We start from the raw sequence: 14,583 nt of genomic DNA on the forward strand, positions 1-14,583 counted from the left end.
GCAATGGGAGTTTATATATGCTGGAACTAAACCAATTTGTCCTTGAACCACTTCGCTTAAAAGCTGGAAACAATAGAGCACGTAGCACTTGCAACTTTGTGCCAATGTTTTTAAATATATATATTTCAAAAATGGAAGAGGAAAATGGAAAAGGAAATATATTCGTCAGGTTGGAAATGTCTCAGATGACTCAGTTGGTCCAGTAAACAGATTCTGGCCTCCAAGTCACAGAGCCATTCGGACATTAAAACGTGAGAACTTTAAGTAGGGCTACTGTCTGTTTACGTCAGAGCTAATGCTTTCTTCTGTGGGTTGGATCGAACAGGAAGAGCCTGATTGTACTGACTGCGACTGTACCATGTCTCATCTTAATGTCAAGGGAGCAGATATGATTTCACTCATATCAACGAGTCTCTTCAAGACGTATGTGTAGTTGTAGATTTGCATTTAAATGGTAAAATGTTTTCACAGGAAAAAAAGGGGGGCTAAGGGTGTAGCCGTGAGGGTGACAATACAGACAATGACTCATTCTGTCCCTTAGTTTAGACTAAGAGTGGGTTATACCACCCTGATAAATTCAAAGCCTTTAACTGTGCAAACACACGTTTAGACACTCAAAGTGGACAAAGACATGAGGAAAACATGAGTGGATCAGGTGTGCAGTTGTCATTAGATCATTGCTCTCAAAGGGTTTCAAATCTATTGGACAATGAACACCAGAATGTCAGAAACAAAAAAGCAGCACAGATCTCTCTTAAAGTAAGTTAAAATCACAAAGACACAAAAGCACAAGCACCTCTTAAAAATGGTTTCCTTCCTTCCAAGTTTCTTGCTGTAGTTTCTCCTACCATACAGCCTGCAACATTCACTTTCCCCCCAAATTACTACTGCAGGATATTTAAAATAAACACACTCCTGTCCAGTGGTGCATAACCACTTAATATTAGTCCCAGAACTCACTGTATCTGTATACATTTACACAATATTTCATTACTTTTCTTTTAATACCCATCGCCTATTTTAACTGTTTAAAATCAGCCAATGTGTAAGTCTGTTCCCTCTTTTTAGTGGGCTGCATATTTGTGCTTTTTCATGCATCTACACGAGCATTTCTGTTAACATCACCTATCAACCTCATCATTGACGATCTTGCAGCGGCAACCAAAGCAGAATCTGTGGCGCATTTCTGCCTCTGGCTGGTCAGCAGAGCGCGCAGAGCGGGTCTGTAGTGAGTACTGTATAAGAAACCCTGCAGGTGTGGAGCTGTAGGTGACTGACAACATGCCTGCTCCTTTCCGAGATTCCGAAAATAAACACATGGGACAATATGAACGTTGACGGAATGATAAGTGGGCGTGAGCTGTGCGTAAATTATAAGCCCTGGAGTGTCTGCGTCAACGCCACAGGTAGATAAACGAGCAGCTTCCTTGATTACGTTTTTTTTTTTTTTTAAACTGTTTGAGAGCATTAAAGATAATTTTTTGAAGTATGTTTAGTAGGCTATTTTATTCTGTATCTTCTATCTCTCTCTCTGTGTATATATAGAGACAGAGGAGGAGTCTATATAAGAGGCTGGCTCCGGCTCGATCACTGTCACACTGCGGATTGAGTTGGACTGGGGAGGACCTCACACATGCAGATTCATCAAACATGTTGACAAACTAAAAAAAGGCGCAAAATGATGCGGTTTGTGTTCATTAATATTTGGCTCGCTGGGGATTTTCTACTAGTTCTCAGTGTTGGACTGAAGGACACGCCGACTCTCGGATCCAAAGACAACCCCAGAGTTCTCAGCAAAGGTAACGTTCACGTGCCACTCCTTCACGTTTATGACCAAGTTCAAATTATTGTCTAACGTCCGAGATGCATTCAATGTCTGCAATCAGCGCAGGCGTTTCGAGTTGGTCACTCTCAGAGTTAATCCTGCCTTCAAATCCTTTTTTAAGCCCGCTAATATCTAGTTCAGTTCTAACTTCACTGTTGTCATGTCAGTGCACAATGCAGACATTGACAGGGTTCACCTCATTTACATCCTCCCAGGATTAAAATATGATAATGTGATTCATCTTTCCCCCCCTCAGATATCATCAATGATGGCTTTGAATACCAAGTCCATCAGAACCACAGCGTCTTCTTCTATCATGAAGACTCTGAGGAGATGTATGTTGGAGGGACTGATTTTGTGTTAAAACTTGATGTGGATGACTATCATGTTATAGAGGTGGGTGTTTCTGGACGCTTTCATTTTTTATTTATTTTTTTATTTTGTTACTCCACTCACCCTTTCATCGAGTTGTTTAATGGTTTATTCATGGGCTCCCAGCTTGATGGAGGGTGACAGTAGAGTTTGCAGCTGGGGTCATAATCAGATGCTGTACTGTTTAGCAGATGGCTGCGACAGACCCATTTATCGCACAAGGAGGTTCTGGCAGCACTCAAACCTGACCTTTTAAGGGGCTGATATGAAGCTTCAAGTGAGGGGGTGCTGCTGATAAACTGCGGTGCCTGACTACCCTGATGACAAATTAAACTTTCTAGAATGATCCAGAAAATGTATTCAATGTAGATCTCAAGAAGGGATGGGTGATGCTAATGATTCTTGGTCATTTTCCAAGAAATTAGAGTCAGTGTGGCCTCAGTCTTGACCATAAGAGAGACGTAGATCTTCATTCCACTAATGGATAGGAGCAGCTGAAGCCACTTGAGCAGAAGCCTTCATCATGAGTGAAGTAGGGTTCACTGAAGAGAGAAAAAGAAAAAAAAAAGAAACGGGTCCAAGATTTATCATGTTTATCTCTCATCCAGCTATTCCAAACATTTAACAAACATTGTGGAACCAACAAAAACAACAGGTTTTTGGGCGTAGCTTTAAGTGCAACATTCTTTATTTGTTAGTGAGCGATAAGGTCTGTTTGAAGTGCCTGTTTTCCATTCATGTCTTATTTAAAAAATGGAAAGTTAATTATGTTTATTTGATGTCCCCTGCAGACATTTCCGCTGAAAGCAACAGGGCAGCAACAGTGCAAAGAGGTTAGTAACTAGCTAAGGATGAATCATGTGATAACCAATAATTTCTCAACAAGTTTAAATGAAATATATTTAAGCAGTGTGTGTAATGACAGGCTCTGTGTTGCAGGGTCCCTGTGAAAATGTCATCACTGTCATTGAGAAGTTTCAGGACAGCCTGTTTGTCTGCGGCACAAATGGACACAAACCACAGTGTTGGAAGCTTGTGAGTGTTTGCATACATCACTGAATATGTGTTGCACTTAATGTCACATCTGTGTGACATACTGCAAGTGTTGCGGTGAGGTAATTTAACTGTCACCGGAAGGGCAAAGCTGATTAAAGTGTGCCGCTGTCTGGCGGCTCTGATTACCCTTTAAGAAGCTCCCCGTCTGTAATTTCAGATGGCTGTTTGTTCTTTTTCCACCGCAGCTGCCTAGAACTAATTATCATAATGTTCTGCCGACCTTTTGTTCTTCTGCAGTTTTCTTCGGTGAACAATCAGTCGCGTGAAATAATGAAGAGTTATGAAGGAACGGGCATCTCTCCGTTCGTGTACACACAGAACTCCATATCTCTCACAGTAGGTATGTTAATCACAGTCTCCTGCGCAGCCAACGACTATTTTTGAAGGTTTAAAAATGTGACTCTGGGGGCTGCAGGCTTATGTAACCGCATCAAGTCATGTGTGGCAGCAGAGTTGGCAAGCCAGTGCATTTTCACATAAATATATTAAATAATAAAACAGCTTTGCTCATTTTTTCATGCGGTGTGTCTCTCTCTCTGGTATTTTTAGAGGGGGATCTATATTCTGCAGCACCTTTAGATACTGATGGAAGCTCATTACAGTTCAGAAGGAAAGCTGGCAGCAGAACTCATGTCTGGATGTATGACAACTGGGTCTCAGGTGGGTAGATGACAGAAGGTGATTCATAATGCATGATGACTACTTCACTGTCCCAATGGTATTGTCATGTGACAACACACCAAATTAAATACAAAAAAAGATGCAATTTTAAAGGGAAATTCAGCAGGGATTATTATTTTATCTTATCTGACATTGAAAGTATGCACCTGTTTAGTATCATTCCGTGCTGAAACCCTGACTCATATCGTTCGGTCCACTCCTCTGTATCTTTGTTTTGCTCTTGCATGCCAAGCTTTTTCCATCACATATGCTCTGCTGGCACCACATTGTACTATAAACACTGAAGCACTAAGCAAACATGTCCTCCTATCACAGAGCCCACATTCATCTCTGCGTCCTGGATTAAGCGGAAGGAGGACCCTGATAGCGAGAAAATCTACATCTTTTTCCGAGAAAAGAACTCAGATCAAAACCCGGAGGCTGACCCCTGGATATCGAGGGTTGCCAGAGTTTGTAAGGTACACTCCACACCTGAGGACACATACGTCAGTGAAGGTCTAATCTTACTAGACTGCAACAGTAAACTCCCCAGAACCTCTTTAGATAAGCTTTAGCGATCAAGGTAATAGCCATCCAAATCTTGTTAAAGTAACATGGAAGGTGGATGCCACTCATATTGACTCTTAATTATATGAACAGATGGTAGCTTGGGTAGGTTCTTTTGCTTTATTGTAGTAGTTATAGCTTGTGATAGGGTGTAGCCGTGAGGATGACCATACTGCATGAGTCAGACAATGACTCATTCTGTCCCCTAGTTTAGACTAAGGGTGGGTTATACCACCCTATTTGGATATGATGTAGTAAAACAAGTAAAACCAGGACCAGAATCACAATATGAAATAATGAGTATAATGTCAATATTGGGTATTGATCCACCCATTTAGTTCAACATGCTTTGGAATGGTCGGATAATAGACCCAGTATGGCTTTTCGGGGGACGCTGAATAAACAGTATACCAGTTTAAAAAAAAAACAATTTCACCTCAAAATCCAGTCAGTAGCTGTTCTGGAGCTGTCAATCATATCCCATGATCTTCATCGGGAGTTGGAGTTTGCCCAGTTGTCATGGAAATGTAGATGTTGTAATTTCCATCTGCTGATAAAGGTCATGTTATATGATTAAAAGCACCAGAAGACCCACTTAATGTACCTTTAAAGTGAGATTATTTTTGTTAAGTTCACACATGAATACAAACGGTATTCACTCGCTTTCATTAGATCACATCACATACATTCAATAGAGTTTGTGGTATTCTGCCACACATTTACTTTCTTCTTTTACTTTTCATTAGAATAAACAGAAACTGAAGAAAGTTACACTTCACTAGAGTTGATTCTTATCCTATTCAATGGGAATACCTGCTGCGTCACCCACAGTAACCCCTCCTGAATTTGCCAGACAAAGGAAATGAAACGCCGACATCTGTTCGACCGGTTTCTTTTGATGTTGACTTTCATCCTTGTTGTGGAACAATGATGAAGGTCGGCCACTATTTACAGTGTTTCAATAGAGAAGGTCATTGATATTGACGGAAAAGGCTGTCGTTGTGGATGCTGTGATAGGATGGGAGATTAATTATTTACTTGCCTGGTGCTTAAAAAACAACGGGCGATAAAAAATGTAGTAGGTAGAATGATAACCTGTGGTTCTGTGAATACAATGCCAGGCTGTGACTGAGGCATAATAAATGTGTCCAACAAGATTTATGTAGTAATGCAACCATCTGCTGCAGGGTGGTCTCGTTTCCACCACCTGTACCAACGAACAGGCTTCATACGATCATTGTGGGGAAATGCAGTCTTTTCAACAAGCTTGTTATTTGACATCTGTATAAAACAAGACCTGCCAACGCAGCGGTTAGGTGTTGTGTTACAGATCTCATGGTTCATGTAATGAGCATCCTATCAAGTAACCCAGGGAGGTTTGAATTTCAGTTAAGAGGAAAAACAAGAGCGTCTTCCTAATGTAATCTGTTGGTATCATTTTGCAGGTAGATGAAGGCGGATCAAAAAGATTCTTCCAGAACATGTGGACATCTTTCCTCAAGGCCCGGCTTGTCTGTGGGTTTCCAGACGAGTCACTCTATTTCAACCGTCTCCAAGACGTCTATGTGATGCACGACGATGACTGGCGTGACACAAAAGTCTACGCACTTTTCACGAGCAGCTGGTGAGATACTTTCTCTTCCTTTTTTTATTTTGTCCACTAAGCAACAAAATTAGCAACACGCAGACGGGGTGACACAGAATGAATGTCACTTCAAATTGAAAGCTCAGCATTTTGAATGTTTTTTTTTTTTAGCCCATGGAGACAAAACTAACCCTGGACCTGATCAGTGTGTTGCAGAGGATGTTTTAATAACAACAAGGTTGTCCACGTTACCAATCTTGATAGATAAAAAATATCAGAAGACAGATTCCAAATCTGCTCCTGAGGTCATTTTATTTCTTATTTCTACTTTCTTGTGTCTGGGTCCAGAAACCATTTTTAAAGGTACTTAAAGGTTCTCTTGCTGCTGTCTGTGTTTTCACACAGGTCCAAAAACCTGCAAAGATTAGCCAAATTAGCCCGATGATGTCTGAGTAAGTTACTGCAGGCACGTGAATATTCTACCACATTAAAGGTTGATCCATCTGTCGTATGCTTTTTTTCTGTAAGTCTGTGTTGGGCTGTTGATGTACAATGAACAAAAACCAAACTGGTTTGCAGATTACTCCTACTGGTACTCAACCAGTCAGAAATGATCAGTGACACAAGGCCCACCTGCAAAGTTCCTGTACTTGTTTTTAATTATGCTTCATTTCGTTGTGCACATACCTCGGAAAAGAACGACCTCCAACACGAAAAAGTGCAATGGAATTTCCAAGTCTGAAACTCAAGCCTGACTTCCTCAACATAAACACACATTACATTATATTACATTACATTACAGCAATATGGCGGCAACAATGACTTTTTACCCCTTCATCACTTTTTACTTCATTTAGTGTAGTAAATATAACTTTCTAGTTGTAGTTGTCACTTTCATTCAGTTGATCTGTGCTCAATAGAAGTCTTTGAGAGGATATGTTAGGCGCCTACTCGTCCTTTAAGTGCCCTTAGCTGTTAAATCAGCCGCTGTAGTTGCTTGTGCCATTCAAACACCCATTTGCAGAGTTTTTCCGAGCAGATGCACTGGGACGCTTTTAGATTGGAAGTCGGAAATACCGACTCTAAAATATCTACTTGTGGCGTGCAATGGAGTACATTCATTACTACTAATACCACTACTATTAGACCAGGCAATGCACAGAGTTCCTCCAAAGGTTCCTAGTTCCAAGAATGGCAGCTTCACATAAAAAAGGAGACAAACATTTTCATGACTGTACTATGCTAGCAACTTGGTACTGAACTTCTGCAAAGTTGGGTGACTCACAAAATAGTTTTTTTTTAAAGAATGCTCAAAATCAAAGAAGGAAAGGCAGAGATATCATGAGTTTTAACGTCCTTGGTATGGGTCGAGTTGTTTTGTAGCCAAGGAAGCTGCCCTTCAACACCTTGACCAAGAATCTAGAAAATTGGCAAGGCTGTTGGCTCTGAACTGACAGTATATTGGAGAGGTCATAAATTCTGTCAGATAGGCTACACAAAGTTTGATCAATGGAGTTGCATGACTGTGGTACGTGCCATTTTGTGAGAACTGCACCGTGTTTGGCCAATCTGTTAGAAGTTTACTCAGTTCAAAGTCAAAGTTTTGGAATCAACCATTATTTTACAAACAGAATGAGCAAATGTGACACGATGATAACCCTAACTGCAACCATGGTTAAGGCAATAATTAATAAAAAGATAAAAACTGATATTTTTATTCTGACTTCAGTTATCTTACTTCTCTCCTAGGAACTCGACAGCAGTCTGCGTCTACTCAGTGGGGATGATTGAAGAAATATTTGAGAACTCAACCTTCAAGGGCTACAGCAAAGACATCCCCACACCAAGGCCTGGAACGGTAAGAATGTGTTTTGTTTCCATGTTGATGTGCAGAGACAAAATACTTCCCCTGAGGGTTTTATTTTTGTTTCCCACCCTCTTACGCCTTCATTCACTTTGACTGTGGTTAATCTATTATTGTATATCACATGTCCCAGAGTTGGACTGTAGGAAAGTTTACAAAAACATGTTACATAAATGGGTGGAAACGTGGAAAAAATGTGTCTGTATTACTTACACCCATCAAGGGTGGTTCTGTGTTTTCATCTGTGGATTACAATTGTTTTTTTATGTAAAGTCTATTTAAGTTCAGGCCTGTAGTTAGGGAAGTAAAGGGGCCCCTAAAACATAGATGTGCTTTGCAGTAAACCATACACTGACTTAATGAGTCATGACTGTTTTTCCATTTTCTGTGGTAGTGTCTTGTAAAGAAATCCACCCACCCACCTGTCTTGCATATATACAGCTTACAGCTTGAGGAAAATGTTTCTTATTTATATGCAACTTTGGATATATTCAGTTTTGTATACATGTTAGAACTGCTTAAACATCCTCCAAACAGCATGCATACCTCAAACCACTTTAAATACGACTGTAAGTATACAAAACTTTGTGTCCATGTATGTTTCAGTGTGTAAAAAACAGCAGACACCTGCCTCTGGCCACTGTCAATATGGTGAAGGATTACCCAGAAATGACTGACTGGGTTCACTCCACGCACTCTAAAGCTCCATTTTACATAAGCAGCAACAACTACACCAAAATAGCTGTGGATCGAGTCCAGGCAGCCGACCAGCGCATGTATAACATCCTGCTTTTGTCCACTGGTATGTCCACATTTGAAAAACATACACTGCTCAACAAATAGATATAATAATACATTATTTTGTTATTGGTACCCTGTAGTTTTCCCTGTTGACCTGGCTTGTAATCATATATTGTCTATACGCTCTCCTGAGACCGTCTCAACCTGCTGTCTGTGTGCTGTTCCAACAGATTCTGGGAAAATCCATAAAGTGTTAGAGGCTGGGTCCAAACCTTTCATCATCTCTGAAACACAACTCTCCAGCCAGTCAAACATACAATCAATGAAACTTGACTCCAAAAAGGTACACTGCCATTTTGAATGCTACAATTCATGCATTGCTGTGTTGTGTCTTTGGTGAGAAAACGTTTTTTATATTAGTTAAATTTGATTTTTCATAATTGAATATTTTTAAGCAGTAGTGTATCTCAATATTTTTTATATCACATGGATCAAATGACAATGCAGTGTGACAGACAGCATGTCCCGGAATGACATATGACCGTTTCCATGACACAAAGACAATGACGAAGACGGTTGGAGAGTACCTGGGACCAGGACCAGACATTTATCCTCTCATGGTTAACATCTTAAAACGGTCGCAGTTTGAATAGGTCTAGACAGAAATACTACTTGGTTAGGTTAAAGAACAAGAAGTACTTGTTTAGGTTCAGGAAAAGATCATGGTTTGGATTAAAATAAGTAATGTCACCTGATTTCCTCCTTTGCTCCCATCATTATTACTACGCCCACAAGTAGTCGCTGCCTCAGAATAAATGTAAATATGGGTCGTAATAAGCTGTTTGGAAAGATGACCTGCTTGTTTTGGTTCAGTCTTCGGGCTGTCATCAACCTCACCCTCGCTAATTTCAGCTCTAAAAAACAATTATACGCCTACCTTCCATGCACCAAACAGCAGACAGACAGTTAGTTACAAGTTAACAACTAGTGAAGCATTCGGCTGCAGAAGAGCCAGGAATTTCCCTCTTTAGTTGGAAGACACCAAAATGGAGCCAGATAAATAATTAATAGCACATTCCCTAAAAAAGTATTTTGTGTTTTAATATTATGCTTGCAGCTTGTTGTGCTGCACTCTTGTGGCCATAAAAATCTTTTATTCCAGGTTTAAATTGATATTAAATTTCTATCTTTCTATCTCTCTTCGCTTAGAAAAAGTTAGTGGTGGGTTTCTCAGAGAAAATTTCTACCGTGGACCTCCAGAGGTGTCAGGATTACAACGTCTCATGTGAAGATTGTGTTCTGGCCCGGGACCCATACTGCGCCTGGACAAAGTTTGGATGCACCCCGACTGACCCGTAAGTCTGGACAGCAGTCTTTTTTTTTTTTTCTAAATTAAAAAGATCATCACGGCAGCGTCAAAGTAACTCATCCCTTACAAAAAATGCACTTCATGGAACGTGTGTATTGTCTTTTTTCACAGTGGAGGTGTTCAAGATGTCATGAATGGGGAAATAAGTGTGTGCAAAGGTAACTAATAATGAGACTGTTATTCATAATGCACACTTGCTAAGGGCTAAACACATTTTGGTCACTTCTATATTTTATCTTCTTTTCTTTTAGAACAAAACCAAACACACCGGACCAAACGGGAGACTGTTTCACCATCACCAGTGGAACTGACAGTCCACTCAGTCCCCCTGGGTGTCCCTTTCTATCTGTCCTGTCCTATAGACTCTTACCACGCTATCTACACTTGGAAGCATGGAGACGAGAGCAGCCCTTGTCTGCAAATGCAGTCTAACTGCCTGCACCTCATCCCTAGCATGGCTCAAGAGAACTATGGCAGCTACAGTTGTGTTTCTGAAGAGAAAGAATACACCAAAGAGGTGAAGAATTATCAGCTTGCAGAGCAAAGGATCCCAGATATGGTTGACAGAAGCAATACACCTGACACAATAAATGATGCATCAGCTGTTGTGTCGCAGATATGGATGAATCTTGGACTGGCTGTAGCACTGATGGGGATTCTCAGATAGGGAATGCCCAAATTACTATTTACCATCAACATTTCCAGGGCCCTTTGTCCTTGCGTTTGCTAATCAGGCCAGGATGCAGGCTTTACTAAAGGAAATCCACCCAAACACCAGTGTAGCTTGCCACACAACAGGTCAAGCAGGAACTTTCCCACCATGAGCCTAAAACCGTATTTGTGTGAGTGTTCACATAGCTATGTTTGGCAGAACGGTTTCGTTTCAAGTCCGCAGGAACAAGCTGTGGCCAAGTTTCTGTTTGAAAGAGAAGCCACTAGAGGAAAAAGGTTGGTGGGATGAGTGGAAGCGGAACAACCGGTCAGCAGTGGAGCAGAGTTTGAATGGCCTGAAAAGCCATTATGGTGTTTGTCTGGATCAAGTGATGACAATGTCAGAGGTAATCTGAAGGAATTCCTTTTACAGTAAGAATGGCTCAGACTGTGTATTACTGTAACACTAACACCAAAGCATAGCATTAAGTTGTTGTGCAAAAGCTTCTGGTCAGAGAGCCACAGACAGAGCAGTCGGCAGTAAGTAGGTGTGGTGTAGTTGCAGTGGTGTAGTAGTATGGTGGGCACATATTGAGTCCAGCTATTTAGTCCATTTAGAGGTCAGGACAATGTAAATGTCCTGTGTAGACTTCCTCTGTGTCCCCTCCAGTGTACTGATAACAGATTACACAATTGTTTAGGGAAGGGTGGAGACGGCCAGGGACCCTCTGACGTTCAACGTTTCTCAACTCTCATGAGATAACCATGAGAAACCTTTTGCTGCATAACAGACAATGTCTAACTCCTGAAATAATAAGCACCTTGTTTTCACATCGATTTTTGGAAAACTGCACATTTTTCTTTGAATGTAACATTTACACACAGAAACGTTGTTCAATGTTAGCTGCAGTTTTAATACCCCATTGCACTTGAGGTAGAACAGATCTGAGCTAGTTGTCGAAGGTTGTTAATGCCATGCGCCATAGTCCGTAATAGAGACATATCTGGCTGAAGTTCACTTACAGTTAGCAGCCAATATCAGACCAAGTAAGGGCGTAGCAGCAAATCTTGACTGTGTTGAATTGAGCAGCTATGTTCTTGATTCCTAATGAATTCAATTCATTTCTTCTTCCAGAGGTTACACAATAACAGTCAAAAACTACTAAGCTAAATATATTTATTATTTAAATTGTATTTTGGTACAGTCTTAACTTATATTGTATGTATAAATCTTTGTTTGACACTGGAATTTTTTTATATGTACAAGCAATATGTGTAATTATTTGAAAAATCTTGTATTTTTTTCATAATTGCTTGAAAATGCTACCTGAGAAATTATATTAGATTTGCTAACTACTAATTTCTTTTTTTGCAATAAAATTTTTCACAAAGAACCTAGTCTTGAGTGGTTTCAAGAATGTTTTTTTTATTTGTCGTCAGTGGGTTAGGGTTAGGATCATGCCTTCATCAGACGTGGCACTGGGTGACCCACGTGCAGTCTGATCAGAGTGCAGACGACGCTGTAAGGATCTTTAGTTTAATCTGTCTTATTCCTGGATCTCAAAGTCTCAGCACTGCTAGTGATGACCAAGTGAGTACATCTTGTTTACCCAAGGAGGGGAAATCACAACAGTACAGAAGTTTATCTGGCCATCTCTCAAAACAACTCTGCTGGAAATCCTGAATTCTCGTCAGTCAGCAGCTTAATGACAATCATTGGATCCACGATGAACAAGCAGATTACACATCTACGTGTTTGTTTGCGAACAAACCCTGCTTGATCGTCATCCACAATTTAGGGATGTATAACCTTTCAACACAGCAGTGACATAACACGGTCCAATGACGTGGAATACCACAAATTGTGTCATTGTTTTCATCCGAGGTTACAACACAGACTTTTGACAGTTGAGTTTAAAACCTGGCTGTCAGGTCACTTTAATGAAGATCACAGAGTCTTTGGCTTAAGCCTGAACTGACACGACACCTGACCTGGTAGTTAAGTGGCTCCTGTGGTTAAGTGTTGATGTAGCTTGTAGACTGTTTGCTGCAGAGAAGGTTGCTCATAGTTCAGGAGAAGATGTCAAATATGTAATATATTCCAGGGTGTACCCTGCTGCTCACCCAATGTCAACTGGGAACAGCTCCAGCCCACCCGTGACCCTGGAAAGGATGAGCGGTTACAGATAATGGATAGATGGATGGATATGTGGTTACATAATTAGTCTGTCTGTATGAGTCATTGCATGAGCCCCCCTATTTAATTAAATCCAGACACACTCCATCCAAGCAGTAAGATAAAAACAAAAATGTGTCAAATGGTTTCTTGGCAACCTTGTATTTGGCTTGCATAACTACACATCAGTGACATGACTTTCTGTACTTTTAGCATCCCTATCTCTTAAAGGGTAACTCCACCAATTTAACACATTAAAGTGTGTTTACAGGTCTTGGGGCATACTACTTCATATGTGAAAAAGTAGTATGAAGCCTTTTGTGGCTCTAGAGGAAGCTGCATGTAAATCTAATTAAATGCCTCCATCAATGGCTGAGATGCATTGTGGGTAATGTAGGCACCAGGTTTTGAAAAGCAGTCATATTACACTGTCGATCATAATCAATACAGCAGCACCAGAGATATTGCCTTTTTCATTCCACGCAAGATTCTGGTGCCTACATTACCCACAATGCATCTTAGCCACTGAGTGACATGCAGGCATTTGATCAGATTACATGTACCTGTAAACACACTGTAATGTGTAAAATCGACAGAGTTACCCATTAACAGCAGCTCTTTATCTGGATGGCGCCGCAGTACATTCTTAACTGTGTGATATGGTGACCATGAGCCGTGCTGTACTCTGATATGACTGCAAGTGGACCTTGATCCCCAGAGGACTTGGACCACACATACACGCTATGTTTTCCTGTCATGCGCCTATAACAGGAAAGTCTCCAGGAAGAGAGTAGAGTACAGAAAAACAAACACAAATCATTCCTTTTTCTAACTAAGGAAACCAAAGTCATGGTTCCTGGCTGGAGCCCAACCCTGTGAATAAACAAACAAACTTAACTGAAAACCTAAGAAATAGTGATACTTTTCAAATGTTCAACATAACAGAGATACACTGCAGGTTTGTGAGTACAAGAATCATAAAAGCTTCTGTCTGTAGTTACAGTTTTATGACAGCAGAGGTCAGTGTGGTATCACATGACTGGGATAATCACAACACCAGTCTTTCCCTTAAACTGAGCCTAAACTTCAGTTTTAACCTTAACCCTAAAACCAGAGATTAGGCTCACATTTCTTCAAGTCTGTCTTAAAACAATACCAACATGCCCATTTATACATTAAAACAGTTTTTTCTTTGCAGTGACCACTCTTCATATTCATACTGCTATTAAAGGTCCAGTGCGTAGCACTAGAGGGATCAATATGTGGAATATAATATTCATAATTATGTTTTTTGTTAGTGTACAATCACCTGAAAATAAGAATTGTTGTGTCTTTTATTTCTTTTAACTTGGAATCAGACTTTCATATCTACAGAGGGAGCGGGTCCTCTTCCAGGGAGTCTGCCACGTCGCAGTGCCATGTTACCACAGTGGTCCAAGACATGCAAACCCAACCATGGCTGTAGAGACGGCATTTCAAATGTTCTGTGTTTTAATTGGCCACTGTGGATTCTCCTACATGCTTGCAATCTGCAACCTCACCGCTAGATGCCACTGAATCCTGCACACTGGACCTTTAAGAAATCCATTCCTGACATGCTTCCAATGTAAGCTGTGGGTGGGGGCAGTCCCCAGTCCCCATGAGGCCTTAGCAGTCTGAGTGACTCAAGCACCCAATCAGCCCTTTGAAGGTCCAGCCCAAAGTGAAGCAAGGCAAA

The 14,583-nt window shown here is 40.7% G+C and overlaps 1 protein-coding gene across 1 annotated transcript; it reads left to right on the forward strand.

Moving 5' to 3' along the window:
* The first annotated feature begins 1,647 nt into the window (after window positions 1-1,647).
* sema7a (semaphorin 7A (JohnMiltonHagen blood group)) lies at window positions 1,648-12,039 on the forward strand. The gene is made up of 14 exons (XM_073472704.1): window positions 1,648-1,799; window positions 2,082-2,221; window positions 2,989-3,030; window positions 3,137-3,232; window positions 3,491-3,593; window positions 3,803-3,913; window positions 4,250-4,392; window positions 5,926-6,104; window positions 7,815-7,923; window positions 8,536-8,731; window positions 8,901-9,013; window positions 9,880-10,025; window positions 10,151-10,197; window positions 10,291-12,039. The coding sequence occupies exons 1-14, from the start codon at window positions 1,679-1,681 to the stop codon at window positions 10,704-10,706; spliced, it is 1,962 nt and encodes a 653-aa protein (XP_073328805.1). The 5' UTR covers window positions 1,648-1,678; the 3' UTR covers window positions 10,707-12,039.
* Window positions 12,040-14,583: the final 2,544 nt, after the last annotated feature.

The sequence above is a fragment of the Pagrus major genome, chromosome 8 (assembly GCF_040436345.1).
Source record: "Pagrus major chromosome 8, Pma_NU_1.0".
NCBI lineage: Eukaryota > Metazoa > Chordata > Actinopteri > Spariformes > Sparidae > Pagrus > Pagrus major.